Source organism: Panthera uncia, chromosome D1 (assembly GCF_023721935.1).
Source record: "Panthera uncia isolate 11264 chromosome D1, Puncia_PCG_1.0, whole genome shotgun sequence".
NCBI classification, from domain to species: Eukaryota; Metazoa; Chordata; class Mammalia; order Carnivora; family Felidae; genus Panthera; species Panthera uncia.
The window spans coordinates 52048782-52063727 of NC_064808.1; the positions used below are offsets into that span (position 1 = coordinate 52048782).

A 14946-nucleotide genomic window follows, 5' to 3' on the forward strand; every position below is an offset into this window, starting at 1 on the left:
AAATTATGTATGCAAAAATATAAATAATGCCAGCTTACACAGTAAAAGTCCATATGAACAGATGTTAGATTTACCACAATCTATCCTTTTACTTCATAGCAAGCATAGCCAAATGGGAAAGATACTAAAGACAACGAAGTTAAAAACAGTATATGATTTAAGATGCCATGTTTTACAATGCAATTCATTCATTAATTGATTCAACAAACATCTACTAAGCTACCACATGCCTTTCAACATGCTAGGGACTGGACATATCAAAATAACAATAACAGATGTGATAACTTCTCTGTTGTAGCTTATTAATATTACCATAGAACAAATGGAATCAGTCTCCAAAGTTGGGCAATAAGCCAATAAACATATAACACCATTATTGCAGTTGTGACACACACAATAATAATAAAAACCCAGATGCACTCTGCCATCTCCTTTATGAGAAGGAACTGGAAAGTTGAGATACAAAGCAAGAGTTGAAGATGGAGAATTCCTGACAATATAGCCAAAGGAACTTTCATCCTCTGAGGAGGATGAAAACAATAGGACCTTTGTAAAATAAAGTGACTTTCAAAAAGTTAAAGAGAGGTTATTGTAGAGGGTTATGGTAATACTTTGTTATACTTCCTCTCTTTGATCTACTCAATATTAGCTCTCATCCAAGACTCTGTATTAATGGAGGTGAGTATATATATATATATATATATATGCATTTTTTGCTTCAAGAGAATTTTCTCTGGAATCCTTAAGTATTTTCTTTGTTGAAAGGTCAACAAATGTGAGGTTACATGTTCCATATAATCCCTAGAATTAACTAATAGGCAGTTTAGAGTGAAGAAAATACTATAGAATTCTACCATCCATTTGATCCATAACTCCATAAATATTGATTGGCCATCCCCATTGCATGAAATATGCTTAGTTATCTGGAATCCAGAAGACCTGAGTTCCTACCTTACCTCTACTGTACAATGATCTTGGAGAGACTACTTGACCTCCTTGAGAACATTTTCTTCATCAGTAAAATGAAGATAATAAGTGTACTTGTCATATTTAAAAGATCCAAGGACTCAAAATCATCATCAATAATGAATGAAAATAAGTGGAACAATTTAAATTCTCAACAAATGTTGGCTATTGCTATGAACAAAATGTGAGTGAGAAGAGGTTAAAGGGCTCAGATTTGGGGTTTGTTAAATATTAAGCATAAAGGCTTCTTATAGAGATAGCTCCCTAAGAAGAGATCAGAATTGGAAAAGGAGACAATGAAGTCTATTGGATAAGTTGATTTTAAGGGATATTTAGTCAGTGATGTCTAGGAGTAAGGATCTAGAAGGATGGATACAGGCTCTGGAGTTAACCAGAAGGCTAAAAATGTATATCATAAGGTGTTTGTCCTACATCACTTCCTTGAAAGCACTGATTGAACTCACAGCATTTCTGCTTTGACACTTTTCAGAACAAAGGAGTAATATCTGAGCCAAAAACCCAACGGAAGTGTCAGAGGCTTTTCACAGGATTTACCAGGTCTTTACCACTCCTGGTTATTAAAGGCCTCTCTCCAAACAAAATGGCCCTTAATTCAAAGTCTAGATACTTATTTCACTTCTTTGGTATTAACCATCTCTGTGGATTTATTGCATCTGCACAAGTTTATTCTTATTCTCAGAAAAGACTTGTCCTGGTTGGAATTCCCCAAGGGTTCAGTGCCCCTTGGGCAGGTACAAGACTGAGAAAGAGAAAAAGAGGCAAGCCTTTATATATAAGGAAGTGCCTTGGGTAACTTCTGGACTTTGTTGGAATCCTTCAGCTACTCTCAGAAGTGTTCTCCAAAATGTCCGCTTTTTGGTAAGTACTCAGATATCCTCATCTATTTTGTTTTCACTCTTTTTTTTTTTTTTTTTTTTGGCAATCAACCACATACAACTTCATATACAAAAGGAAGAAGACTCCAAAGGCCATATCTCTGGGAAAATTGTCCTTTGGAGACTATGTAAATAGGAAATCATTCTTCAACAGAATTCAGATTCTCTTAAATTGTGATATTATTATCATTCTTCTGTCAACACTACACAAGTGATCACAAATTCCCGGTCAGGAAAACATGAGACATAATACGTCAGTAATCTCTGCAGTAACTGCCCTTACAAATATATACAGGATTTGGAAACAGTGGGAATTTTTAAAAGTATTTTTAAATAACCAACAATTTTCAGATGGCAGGGAATAGAACTAAGGGTAGTTTGTGAAAGAATATTTTTGTGGAATAGGTAGGAAGATACTGGGTTGTGAGATTCTTTTGCCTTCATAGTGTCATTTTAGAAATCATATATTTTACCCAACTTCTTACCTGTAATGTGAAAGCAAGAAATAGGGAATTCCACATTACTTGACTAGAGTTTACTAATATTTTAAAGGGAAAATTAAATTAAATTAATATCTGAATACAAAATGAATTTCTAGTTTTTCTATAGGAAAAATATGGCCAAAAGAAATTTTCTTCATGTATTCTACAGGCAGATTTTAGTCTAAATTGGCATCCACTTCTCACTATATGATAGTCACATAAATATTGTATTCTTCCAAAAGAGAGCTTAAAAAGAGCCAGAAATTTCAACAACTGCAATTTTTTCTAGCAAATTTCCAGATATTCATATTTTACCAACTAAAGAATCTCTGTTTCATTGCAGAGTCCTTTAAATGTATGATGTCCATTATTAATACATCGGATGTTGAAATCACCACCTTCTTCTTGGTTGGGATGCCAGGGCTGGAATATGCACACATCTGGATCTCTATCCCCATATGTAGCATGTATATTTTTGCTATTCTGGGAAACTGCACCATCCTTTTGGTCATCAAGACAGAGCCCTCTTTGCATGAGCCCATGTACTACTTCCTTTCCATGTTAGCCATGTCTGACATGGGCCTGTCCTTCTCTTCTCTACCCACCATGTGGAGGATCTTCTTATTCAATGCCCCTGAAATTTCTGCCAATGCCTGCTTTGCCCAAGAATTCTTCATCCATGGATTTGCAGCAGTGGAATCTTCAGTGCTCTTGATCATGTCGTTTGACCGCTTCCTAGCCATCCACAGCCCTCTGAGATACAGCTCCATTCTTACTCCTATCAGAGTTGTCAAAATAGGAATAGTGATATCCCTTAAGAGTGTCCTCCTAGTGCTACCCTTCCCCTTTACTTTGAGAAGTTTGAAATATTGTAATAAAAGCCAATTATCCCATTCCTACTGTCTCCACCAGGATGTCATGAAGTTGGCCTGCTCTGACAACCGAATTGATGTCATATATGGCTTTTTTGGAGTACTGTGGGTTATGGTAGACTTTATGCTTATTGCTGTGTCTTACTTCCTGATCCTCAAGACTGTACTGGGAATTGCATCCCGAAAGGAGCAGCTCAAGGCCCTCAATACTTGTGTTTCACACATCTGTGCAGTGATCATCTTCTATCTGCCCATCATTAACCTTTCCATTGTCCATCGGTTTGTCCGACATGTCTCACCTCTCTTCAATGTTCTCATGGCAAATGTTCTTTTACTTGTGCCTCCAATGATGAATCCCATTGTGTACTGTGTGAAAACGAGACAGATTAGAGTAAGAGTTGTAGCAAAATTATGTCAGAAGCAGATGTAACAATCAGACAATGTAGGATGCATACTGGGGAAATTTCTTATATAAGAGATCAAGGTCAGTTTGTGAAAAAGCTAATATTTGCCACAAATAATCATCAATACACTTTTTTTGTTTTATCAGCAGATTTATTTTATTCAAACTGGATACTGAACATGAACATAAAACAGGAAACAAGAAGTATATCCTGGGACTCTATCCCAGTTAACACAATAATAATAGATACCTTATGATGTCACCTCTGATAAAAACAACAAATTTCAACAATATAGTGAAATGGTAGTGTCTGTCTACCAGGAGTGTACTCCTCATCCCTGCGTTCAATCTATTTATATTAAGTTCTTAGTTCTTTCGATTCTAGCCTCAAATTATGTCTTAATTTTCTCACCTCATTGTTTTACCCATCCTAGCACCTCACTAGCATCTCTTTAGTAAAATACTGCAAGAAACTATTTAGTTTCTAAATGTTTACTTTTGCTGCTTTCTAACTGATCATCCGTGCGAGTTATTTTTTTAAAAAGAAGTATAGAATGAAGTAATGTGTATTTTAAATATGAACTTGAATTTCTTTGGGACTATAATTAATATTTTAAATAATTAAATCAATAAAGTACATAATATAAAACAATACATGCTCTAGACCGTCTCTGTCTCTCCAACATTGTCGGATAATCAAACTACAACCAAACTGGCCTTCTGAAAATTTGTTGCATTTACAAATTTTTCTATTTCTTGTAAGTTTTCATTATCTGTCCGCTTTTCTTAGACTGCTCTTGACTTAAATTTCATATAACTCATTTCTATTTACTTTTTTTTATAATTTCCTCATAGATTACCTATACCCTCAATTCAAAGTATGACCCTCTCTTTATGAAATTGTTTTTTTATTCTTTATACATTATACTCATTATATGATTTGCAATGAGTTTTCTTTTTTCTTCTTCCAAAAAAAGAGTCTGTTATCAGTGAAGGAAGAACCATATCTATTTTCTTTATGTCTTTGTGTCTAATACGTAGGATATTTCTGGCACAGAATAGATCTCTGATAAATAACTATTAACAAATGAATGTGGAAATGAGGCCATGTTTTATAACGGGAAATTGTTTGTTAAAGAGTTCAAAAGTACTCCAAGATTGGACAAAACTTTCTTAAGTTGTTTATTGCAAAAGTACGCATGTTACAGATGCTCACAGATTTTGAAAGTAGGAATAAATTATATGGGATTAGGGAGGAATTTTTGCCTTAGGTTTGGTGGGTGATGAATGGTTCAAATTCTCTTCCTAATACAACCTAAAAACCTTGTGGATTATAGAAAAGTTTCTTACATTTTCTTATGCCCACTCATTGACCCAAGTCCTCACCACAAACCAGTTACAATCTCTTGCAAATTTATCCTCAGGTAAATCAAGAGACAGTTTCCAGCAGTGTCATATGCTTAAGAATAATACTCAGCCTGTAAGGAGATAGTATCTCGCAACTAATGAAAAGCTTTCACAGATACATGCATTGCATTTGAAATGCTAATATATGTAAAATTTACCTCTAGGCACACTTTCTACTTTGATTCTCATGTATCCAATTTTATTTATCATTCTTTCTATTTTTTCAGTTGTTGAAGAGATTGAAGCTCTGAGAAATTGTCTTACTGAATTCGCAAAGACAGAAAGTCAAAAGTTGGGAGTGACACCTCATCTTTTATACCCCAGGATAGTACCATTGGGCTACATTTTAGCCTTCACATTCAGCATTGCATCTGTCTCCATAATTCTATCATCAGATCAGGGTGCTACGTGCTTCTGTGCCTTGCATAATTTTCCCATAACCTTACAGATGTAGCCATGAGCACTGAGGGCTGTAGCACAACAAAGCACAAGTTAGACATACTTTATTAATTATAAGAAATGGAAGCTCATATTTTTCCAGTGTGAAGATAGGCATCACAAAGTGAAGGCTTCAACAGTGTCTATTAATAAGAGGAGGGATAATAACATGGATTTGAGAGGTATTAAATTCTCATGGGTTACTGTACAGCGATGTCACACTCTGCACTCTCGAAATAATCTCAGGTTGTGTCTGTCCTCCTCAATAAACTAAAACAAAAGGAAGATGAAGCTACAAAATGCCAGTAGGGATGGGGGACTTTACAGTCACCATGATTATTTCCACATGTTCCTGGAGGAATGAAAGCCGAACTCTGGGCCTCCTAAAACAATGGTACCCAACTGGGAACAATTTAGCTACCAGGAGACATTTGGCAATATCTGGAAACAATTTTGGTTTTTGTAACCTGGGAGGGAGGTATGTTATCAACATCAACTGGGTAAAGGCTAGGGATGCTGCCAGAGCATCTTACATGACACACCCTGCATGCACAGTACACTCTACAAAAAATAACCATCCAGCCCAAATATCATAATTAGAACCCTAGTCTAAATGTAATTGTCAAACTAAATAGTTAATCCCATGGTTATCCAGATTGCCTTGAGTTAGGCTATACCTGGGGATAATCTGATGTCGGGGAAGTCCCTCAGAAAGGCATTCAGTGGAAGACTGATAGAAACCTTCTGGGAAAGTAAAAAAAATTCACTAATAAGGTATTAACAATACTTAATCACAAGTGAAAAACAGCAAAGACATATGGAATGCATATAAATCTGATCACAAATTTTAAACAGGATTTAGAAAATATGTATTATAGATTACCAACAAATGGCTTAGCCTACATTTATTAAAAATAAAAAAGAAAGAGAGAAAAGAAAAAGTTTACAAATCATTAGAAAAGACAAATAATCCAATAGAAAATGGACAAACAGAGTAGAAGACCTTGGAGGCCATATTCAAATTTAACAGCTACACACATCAACTCTTGTTCTTGATTCAGTTGCTAGCATATCCTGGAACAAGTCAGCTAGTTCTAGAATCCCAAATCTTGAAAAAGATCGGCCATCAATATCATATGTTAATTTTCTGCTAACTTAAAATCATACTCCTGTATTCATATATGTTTATTGGGCATTTCTATTTTCTCATTTTGAAGCATCTGTTCAATCTTTTGTCCATTTTGTTTCTGCCCTTATACAAATATCTGATAAGTGATTAATATCCAAAATATGTAAAGAACTCATACAATTCAATAACAAAAAAAAAAAACCTGATTCAAAAAATGGGCAAAGGAACTGAATAAACATTTTTCCAAGAAGACATACAAATGGCCAACTAGTACATGAAAAGATGTTCAATATCATTAATCATCAGGGGATTGCAAGTCAAAACTGCAAGTCAAAATTGCAAGTCATACTTGTTAGAATGACTGTCATCAAAAAGCCAAGAGATAACAAGTGCTGGTGAGGATACAGAGAAAAAGGATCACCTGTGCACTATTGGTGGCTTTGTAAATTGGTGCAACCACTATGAATAATAGTATAGAGGTCCCTCAAAATATTAAAAATATAACTAACATCCTACTTCTGGGTACATAGCCAAAGGAAATAAAAGCAAGATATAAAAGAGACATCTATTCTTCTGTTTGTTGCATTATGCACAATAGCCAAGATATAGAAAAAGCCTAAGCATCCATCAATGGATGAATGGATACAGATGTGCTACATACACATACATGAATTATTTATTCAGCTAGGGGAAATAAGGACAGTGTGTCACTTGTAACAACATGAATGGTTTGGGGGGACATTATGCCAAGTGAAATAAGTCAAAGGGAAAAAGACAAATACTGTGTGATATAACTTATATATAGAATCCAAACTGAACTTATAGAAACAGAGTAGAATGGTGGTTACCAGGGAATAAGGAGTCAGGGAAATGGGGAGATGTTGGTTAAAGGGTACAAACTTACAGTTTGAAGAGGAATAATTTCTAGGATCTAATACACACAGTATTGTGATGATAGTTGACAATAATGTATTATAACCTGACTGTTCTTAAGACACTAGATCCTAAATGTTCTCACCACAAAATGGCAACAGTAATTGTATGACATGATAAAAGTATTAGCTAATGCCTCAGTAGTGACCCTTTTGCAACATGTAAGTGTATCAAATCAGTGTATCATATACCTTAAACTTACCCAATGTTGTATGTCAATTATATCTCTGTAAAGCTTAAGAATATAAATACAAAACACAAAGTTGAAAAAAAATTATTTTCTGTTTAAAGCATCTGAATAGTCATTTAAAATGAACATAATTTAGCTTATGCTAATGAAATCAACACTGTAACAGCTATCCTGTCCCTTTTCACAATGACTGAAAAATGTGTAATAAAAATGGAATACACTTATTTTGAATAGACAATTATTTAATCTTTTTGAAAAATCATGAGAATGTAGCATGAAATCTGCCTTCAGTATCTATGTATGGTAAATTATCACCATCACATACGATGTTCTTAAGAGAATTCACCTACTTTAGAAGTAGATATTAATTTTTTTTTCTTCTGGTTGTTATGGGATCAATTCTATCAAGTTAGCCACTATAGTGATGTCACACATTTGCAAAGATTTTGCTCAAGTTATGAATTCATTATCAAATTTCCTAAGAAGCTCTAACAGAGAACTTAAAAAGTATGAACTTTAATTTTTGTAGGATCTTTGCTGCCAGTGGGCTTATTAAAAATTAGTTTATCAAACAATGAAATAAGTTATATGATTACAAGAAGTGATAAACACTAAACATTCATCAGTCTTTATTCCTTGAACATTTTCTTTTCTGGATCACTTAACCAGAGTATTTCCTATTGATCCCAGGCTGCTGGCAGCCTCATGACTTCATTTATTCCACAGGCTTTCGCACAAGGAGTGACACAAGTGGTTGGCTCCAATAAAAAGCATCTGGAAGTGAGGCACCTAGGTAGCTCAATTGGTTGAACATTTGACTTTGGTGCAAGTCATGATCTCGTGCTTTGTGAGTTCAAGCCCTGCATTGTGCTCTGTGTTGACAGCTCAGAACCTGGAGCCTGCTTTGGATTCTGTGTCTCCCTCTCTCTCTGCCCCTCCACTGTTCACACTCTATGTCTCTCTTTCTCTCAAAAATAAATAAACATTAAAATTTTTTTAAATAAAAAAATAATTTTAAAAAAAGCCTCTGTTAGGGGGATCATTGTCAAGTACGATTGTCTAAACCTGCAAGGAGCCAACTGTGTCTATGTGCTTGCATGCCAGTAACGACCCTGCCTACTGTCTTTGCAGCTTTACTAACATTACTTTGGGAATGGTCAAGAAAAGAGAGATGGGTCATCTTTCAGATTTAGAAATGAGTTAAAGTAGGGTCACTGTGGTCACTGCCCATGCATTGCACAGGCTATTAGATGAATGTGCAGCAGAAACTTGGAGTTTGAAGTGGAGGTCTACCAACCCATCCCAGCTTGTTTTCCCAAACTGGTTGGGAAACCAAATCAATAAGTGTAAATTAGGCCCATTCTTGGCAAACTAGAATCACAGTTACCCTACTAATTATTTTAATAATTGTGTTTACTGAGTATCCATTAAGTATCAGCTGTTCTGTTCAGGTATTTGTTCCCTCTAATTGTTTAAATCTATGCTGGAAAATCTCCTGATATATATATTTGTAGTTAAAATGGGCTAATGAACTATTTTAAGGTATTAAGCTGGTATTTGAAGTACAAGTTTCTGAATTATGACCCAAACCACACGTGTACAGTGGAGAATACACAGGAAATGGCCAGTAGTAATTAAGAAACACACAGTTTATGACTAAAGGCCAAGGTGGACATTTTCTTCTCCCTAAACTCAAACCAAATTACACTGGCAGATGATTCTAAAACATGCCTGATAGTACTAGAGTCTGAGTAAAAAAAAAAAAAAAAAGAGGGAAATTTTCCATTTTTAGAACATAAGGAAATGATTTTTCTGGTACATTAATTTTTCCTAGGTTACATGGTCACATGGTCAGAAATTATCAGAGATTGGAATCAGTTTTATCTTTTTATCCGAATCAAAACACTCTTTTTTGTAATACTGTACTCCAAGCCTAACTATATCTTGCTTATCTCGTTTCAGAAAAAGAAATCTAGAACTAGAAGCACCCTAACATCTTGAAGCTATCCCTTGCCCACATAAAGGATTGGGATTTCTCAGCCTCTCATGGCTTCCGTTCTCAACTAAACATCTTGAGAACTCTTTGGGGAATTCTCAGTCTCAGCAGAAGTCCCTGAGCTTCTCCCCTAGGGAGAAGCTTCTGGACTCTTCAAAAAAGCCCCTGTGTTTTAAGCAGAGAGTATTCTCATAGCTGTTAGCACTCACCCTGAGTTCTGCCTGGTGTCTCCAGCTGTTGGTACACTCCAGTGTATATTGCCAGAAGATCTGCAGATGGTCACCAACACAAATGCTAAACATCCTGAACAGCTTGTGTACAATTATATGAGGAATTAGAGGGAGTGAGAATATGATTGAAATTGCCGTTCAGCCCATCTCTGCTGTTCTCTGCCATAGACCCTAGGATGACATCTCTGTAATGCTAATAAATTAGAGTTGAAGGGAGGGTCAAGGATGTATGCATAGTCTAGTGGAGGAACCAGCTGACAGTTCTTCCATCCATTAATCTGGAGGTGAGTGACTTGGAGAAGAAAATGTAGTCACTGCACTAAAAGTTCTGTTTAATCCCATCTCATCTGTTTTTTCCAACCATTCACTTAGGCATTCATTCAGCAAACTTTATTAAGTTCCAAATCTGTACCAGGATTCGAAGTCTGTAGTCAGTCTTATAGCAATTCCATTTCTCTAGTGCTAGTTAGGGCTTTCATAATTTTTTTCCTCCCATACCTGGCACACTTGCCTCTTACCTGTACTCAAAATATAATATGCAAGTAATATATCTGGAAGGAAAGATAATAGCAGGGTGGTTTATGACAGATGCAACTTCTCACTAAGCAGCAGAATGATCCTTCCCTGCCTGGAGATACGGGAGTGAAATAAATCACCTCTAAACGTTTCTTCTCTTTCACAAACTCTGAAATGGCTGGACGAAAATGGATGGACACCAGCTTCACTGTGAGTCTGCTGGCTAAAAAGCTGCACATATATTTAAACTCTTGTTTGAGTCTCCCCTTAAATGATGGAAAATTTTCCCTTTTTTATCATTCCTTTTTAAAAACTATATTGCCATTTTCTGTCTTTTTAAATTTTTGAAAAATGTTTATTTATTTTTGAGAGAGAGAGCGTGAGCAGGGGAGAGGCAGAAAAAGAGGGAGACGTAGAAACCGAAGCAGGCTCCAGGCTCTGAGCTGTCAGCACAGAGCCTGACACAGGGCTCGAACCCACGAACTGTGAAATCATGACCTGAGCCAAAGTCTGGCACATAACCGACTGAGCCACCCAGGCACCCTGCCATTTTCTGCCTTGATATCAGAGTGAGAGTGCCTTGTCCTCATGTGTCACCCACAGCATGCTCTGCAAATGCTGTGATAGTCCCTTTTCCTTCACAGCTCGTTACTTTCCATCTCCACTTCTTTCCTCCATTCTCATTACTTCCCCACTTTTCCTTCAGAATCAAAAAATAAGAGGCGTTTTATTATCACATTAATTATTGCATCATGATCTTACTATTACTTGCTTTGATTTGAAGCATGAATAGTGAAAGCTGGGTAAGAACTTTTCTTCTTTCTTTATTTTCACCCCTCCAATGTCCCTCCATCTTAAAAGCCTTTTGAAAGAGGACCAATAAAAGCCTTTTGAAAGAGGACCCTGAACTCCCCATCTCCCCTCCTCAAAATATCCTGACATCTTCACTCATTCTGTAGATTTTGTCTTAGAGGAAAACTACAAATTATATACACTTTTTACTTATTCCTTTCCACCTACTGATAATTTCTCCAATCTATTGAAATATTTTCTAAAAAAAAAAAAAGAAAGAAAAAAAACAAAAGACAAATGACGATGACCTCGCTATCACAAGTGCAATGCCTTTTTAGAAACCTTCATCCTACTTTATCTCTTTTTTGTAGCCACAGTGGTGAGATGACTTTAGTATTATAATACACTACTATTTTCTACCTGTTTCCCTGAGTCTCCATTCTCTGTCTCTTTTAGCTGTTTTAAGCTTTTATATACATAGAATCCATTATTGTGCGGCTTGAAATAAATGTAACTGAATAAAAGTTCTGAAGAAAGACGTTAAATAGAGCCCAGTTCAGGTATTATAGAGACAGATCTATACCTGTGTGGCATATTGATCCAAACCCCAAAGGCATAGCTTACTCGGAAAGCCTGAAGATTTAGTTTCCCTATTGTAAGCTAAAGATTAGAGGTTTTTCTTGACCATTTTAGGTTTCTCTTCATCATTTCTGTTTCATATCTGATGCCTACCTCCTCTGCATCCTCATCTCTACACCTGGCCCCAGCTTAACTGCCCTGATGTTGGAAACTTACATCTCTTTTCATCCTCTCAGAACTAAGCCCTAATGTACCCTTTTCTAGAATTATTTGCTTTCTGAAGATCCTGCTTCTTCTCAAACATTTTTCAGTTCCAGATTTCAGATTCGCACAGCACAATTTGCATCCTTGGTCACCAAAGACTTTTATGTAGATTCAGGAAAGGCATCACTCTGGTCACAAGTTACAAGTTCAAGGATTTCAACAAGCATTTGGGCAGTGCTTGTCTGCATTCCCTTGCAAGCTAGGCATTGTGGAATAAAGCACAATCCCCAGCCAAATTCAAAATACATTTGAAGGCATATGATACGCACTTGATCCTAGTACACAATTATGCAAAATGGTATATAGTGCCAATTCCTCATAGATATGATACAGATTCTGAACACTTTAGTGATTAAATTAAAGATATTTTTCATGGAGTAACATATGAAAAGGTGTCATCTGAAGTGACCTCGTTAACCCACTGAGAGTCCAGCACTGACAGATATACCACCATACAGCTGAATCATATAGCATTCATAGACTATAGAAATCCCTGTAAAAGTCCCCATCCTAGACCTTCCAGAAAAGCCTTATAGATCAAATCTCTCAATTCTTTCTTTTCTTTCTCATTTCATCTGCAGAACTTCCTGTCTCACTGGTCCTAGGATGTTCAGGTGAGTGAGAATTCAGTTCTGTCACTCTCCAGGAATCCCGTTCTAGATTGCAGGTTGGTGAATCCAAGACCGTAAAGCCATGACGATCTCTTACAATGGCAGCCTCCAAAAAGCCACTTTCTTCCTAATAGGCTTCCAAGGTCTGGAAGCTCTCCATGGCTGGATCTCTATTCCCTTCTGCTCCATCTACTTGACAGTTATTGTAGGAAACCTTACCATCCTCCACCTCATCCATACCGATGTCACCCTCCATGAACCCATGTACTATTTCTTGGCCATGCTGGCCCTGACAGACTTGGGCCTTTGCCTATCTACACTGCCCACTGTGTTGGGCATCTTCTGGTTTGATGTCAGAGAGATTACCATCCCCGCCTGCTTCACTCAGCTCTTCTTCATCCATACCTTGTCACTGGTAGAGTCTTCAGTTCTATTGTCCATGCCCATTGACCGCTATGTGGCCATTTGCAATCCATTGCGTTACTCCATGGTCTTTACACCTGCACGTATCATCAAGATGGGGCTGAGCTCAATTCTTAGAAGTGCCCTGCTCATCCTGCCCCTGCCATTCCTCCTTAAACGCTTCCAGTACTGCCGCTCCCATGTGCTGGCCCGTGCTTATTGTCTGCACCTAGAGATCATGAAGTTGGCCTGCTCTAGCATCATTGTCAATCACATATATGGGCTCTTTGTTGTGGCCTGCACTGTTGGTGTGGATTCACTGCTCATCTTCTTCTCCTATGCCCTCATCCTCCGCACTGTGCTAAGCATTGCCTCCCGCCAGGAGCGACTTCAGGCCCTCAACACCTGCGTCTCTCATATCTGTGCTGTGCTACTCTTCTACATCCCCATGATTGGCTTGTCTCTCGTGCACCGCTTTGGTGAACATCTGCCCCGTATTGTACACCTCCTCATGTCTTACGTGTATCTGCTGGTCCCACCTCTCATGAACCCCATTGTCTACAGTATGAAGACCAAGCAAATCCGTATCCGCATTGCTAAGAAGCTTGAGATTGTAAAATCCCTTAAGTGTTTTCGATAGGATTAGGTTAGGATGAAGAGAGGGAGCTTTGGGGCATGAAGCCTATTGATATTTTTGGTTTTCAGGGAATCTGTAGCAGATTACCTCCTTACGCAGCTTCTAGAAACTTTCTGGTGATTCTAGCTGGTACCCCGGCTGACTCTCCAGAAAGCCAACAGTAACCCCCATAGGCATTCTTGGAAAATGTCATCAGTCTTCCAGCAAGTAGTTCTCCACCAATCAGCCTCATCCTAATTGTGGACCAGCTTTGGCCCAGAACAACTTAGTGAACTTTGTCATTCAGTGAGCTTCACTCACATGTTGGTGGACAACATCCAAATGCCAGCCTTGGGAAAGATTCTTCTCTTGAAATCTTGTTTCCTTCTTAGAGACTCTCCCTCAGCCCTAGAGTATCCTCTATGGTTCTTTCTTTCTTACTCTTAGTTGATTCCCTGTTACTATAATCTCTTGTTAACAAATGTTTATATTAAACTTTTCTGTTAAATTATTCTGTGGTTTCTTTCTTCTGACTGGACCCTAACTAACACACCACTCAGAGTAAGTTCTTTGTTTTATCATACCTACCCCACATTTTGGTCTAGTACCTTAAAGGAACCAGTTAACATCTAGAAACTGTGACTTGCCAAGTGAGTCCTATTTCTGTATGAAAGTCACACTCTCTGGGTTTCAGATTCATCACTTCCATCCCTCAGCCAGTTGAAGTTGAAGATTTTCTGCAAAGTCTTCCAGAGGCTTCACGCCGCCCTTGGACTAGCATCTATTGAAGAGTTCCTACAAAACTAAGTTTCAGAAGGCAGCAGGAGAGCAACTTAAAACTGAAGTTGATTTAAAAAAAAGTAATAACATCTCGTGTTGATACCTGGGTGTGTGTCCAAAATTCTGTGAAAGGACATAGGACAGTTGAGGATCTGGGAGCATTCTCTAATACGTATACATTTTAATTTCAAAGTAAATAAAACACCTGTATTTCCTCCCTACCTCCAATCTTACTGATTTCTTACAGAAATCTTACAGATAATCTTACTGATTATCTGGGAAATATGATAAAAAATAATAGTGACAATTGTGGCAATAACACCCAATAATTATTGAACATTTACTATATACTATAGAATGTTTAAAAGCACTTACATGCAATATCCAATTTGACTTTCCTTTGGAAATTAAGATTACAGAGTCAAATTTTTAAAATAAGATTTT

General features: G+C 37.1%; 2 protein-coding genes across 2 annotated transcripts; both read left to right on the forward strand.

Moving 5' to 3' along the window:
* Nucleotides 1-2701: 2701 nt before the first annotated feature.
* On the forward strand, nt 2702-3662 carry LOC125916932 (olfactory receptor 51A4). The gene has a single exon (XM_049623179.1). The coding sequence runs from the start codon at nt 2702-2704 to the stop codon at nt 3644-3646; it is 945 nt and encodes a 314-aa protein (XP_049479136.1). The 3' UTR covers nt 3647-3662.
* A 9080-nt stretch (nt 3663-12742) lies between these two features.
* On the forward strand, nt 12743-13746 carry LOC125916940 (olfactory receptor 51G1). Its single transcript, XM_049623191.1, has one exon. It carries the CDS (start codon nt 12787-12789, stop codon nt 13744-13746), a length of 960 nt encoding a protein of 319 aa, XP_049479148.1. The 5' UTR covers nt 12743-12786.
* Nucleotides 13747-14946: the final 1200 nt, after the last annotated feature.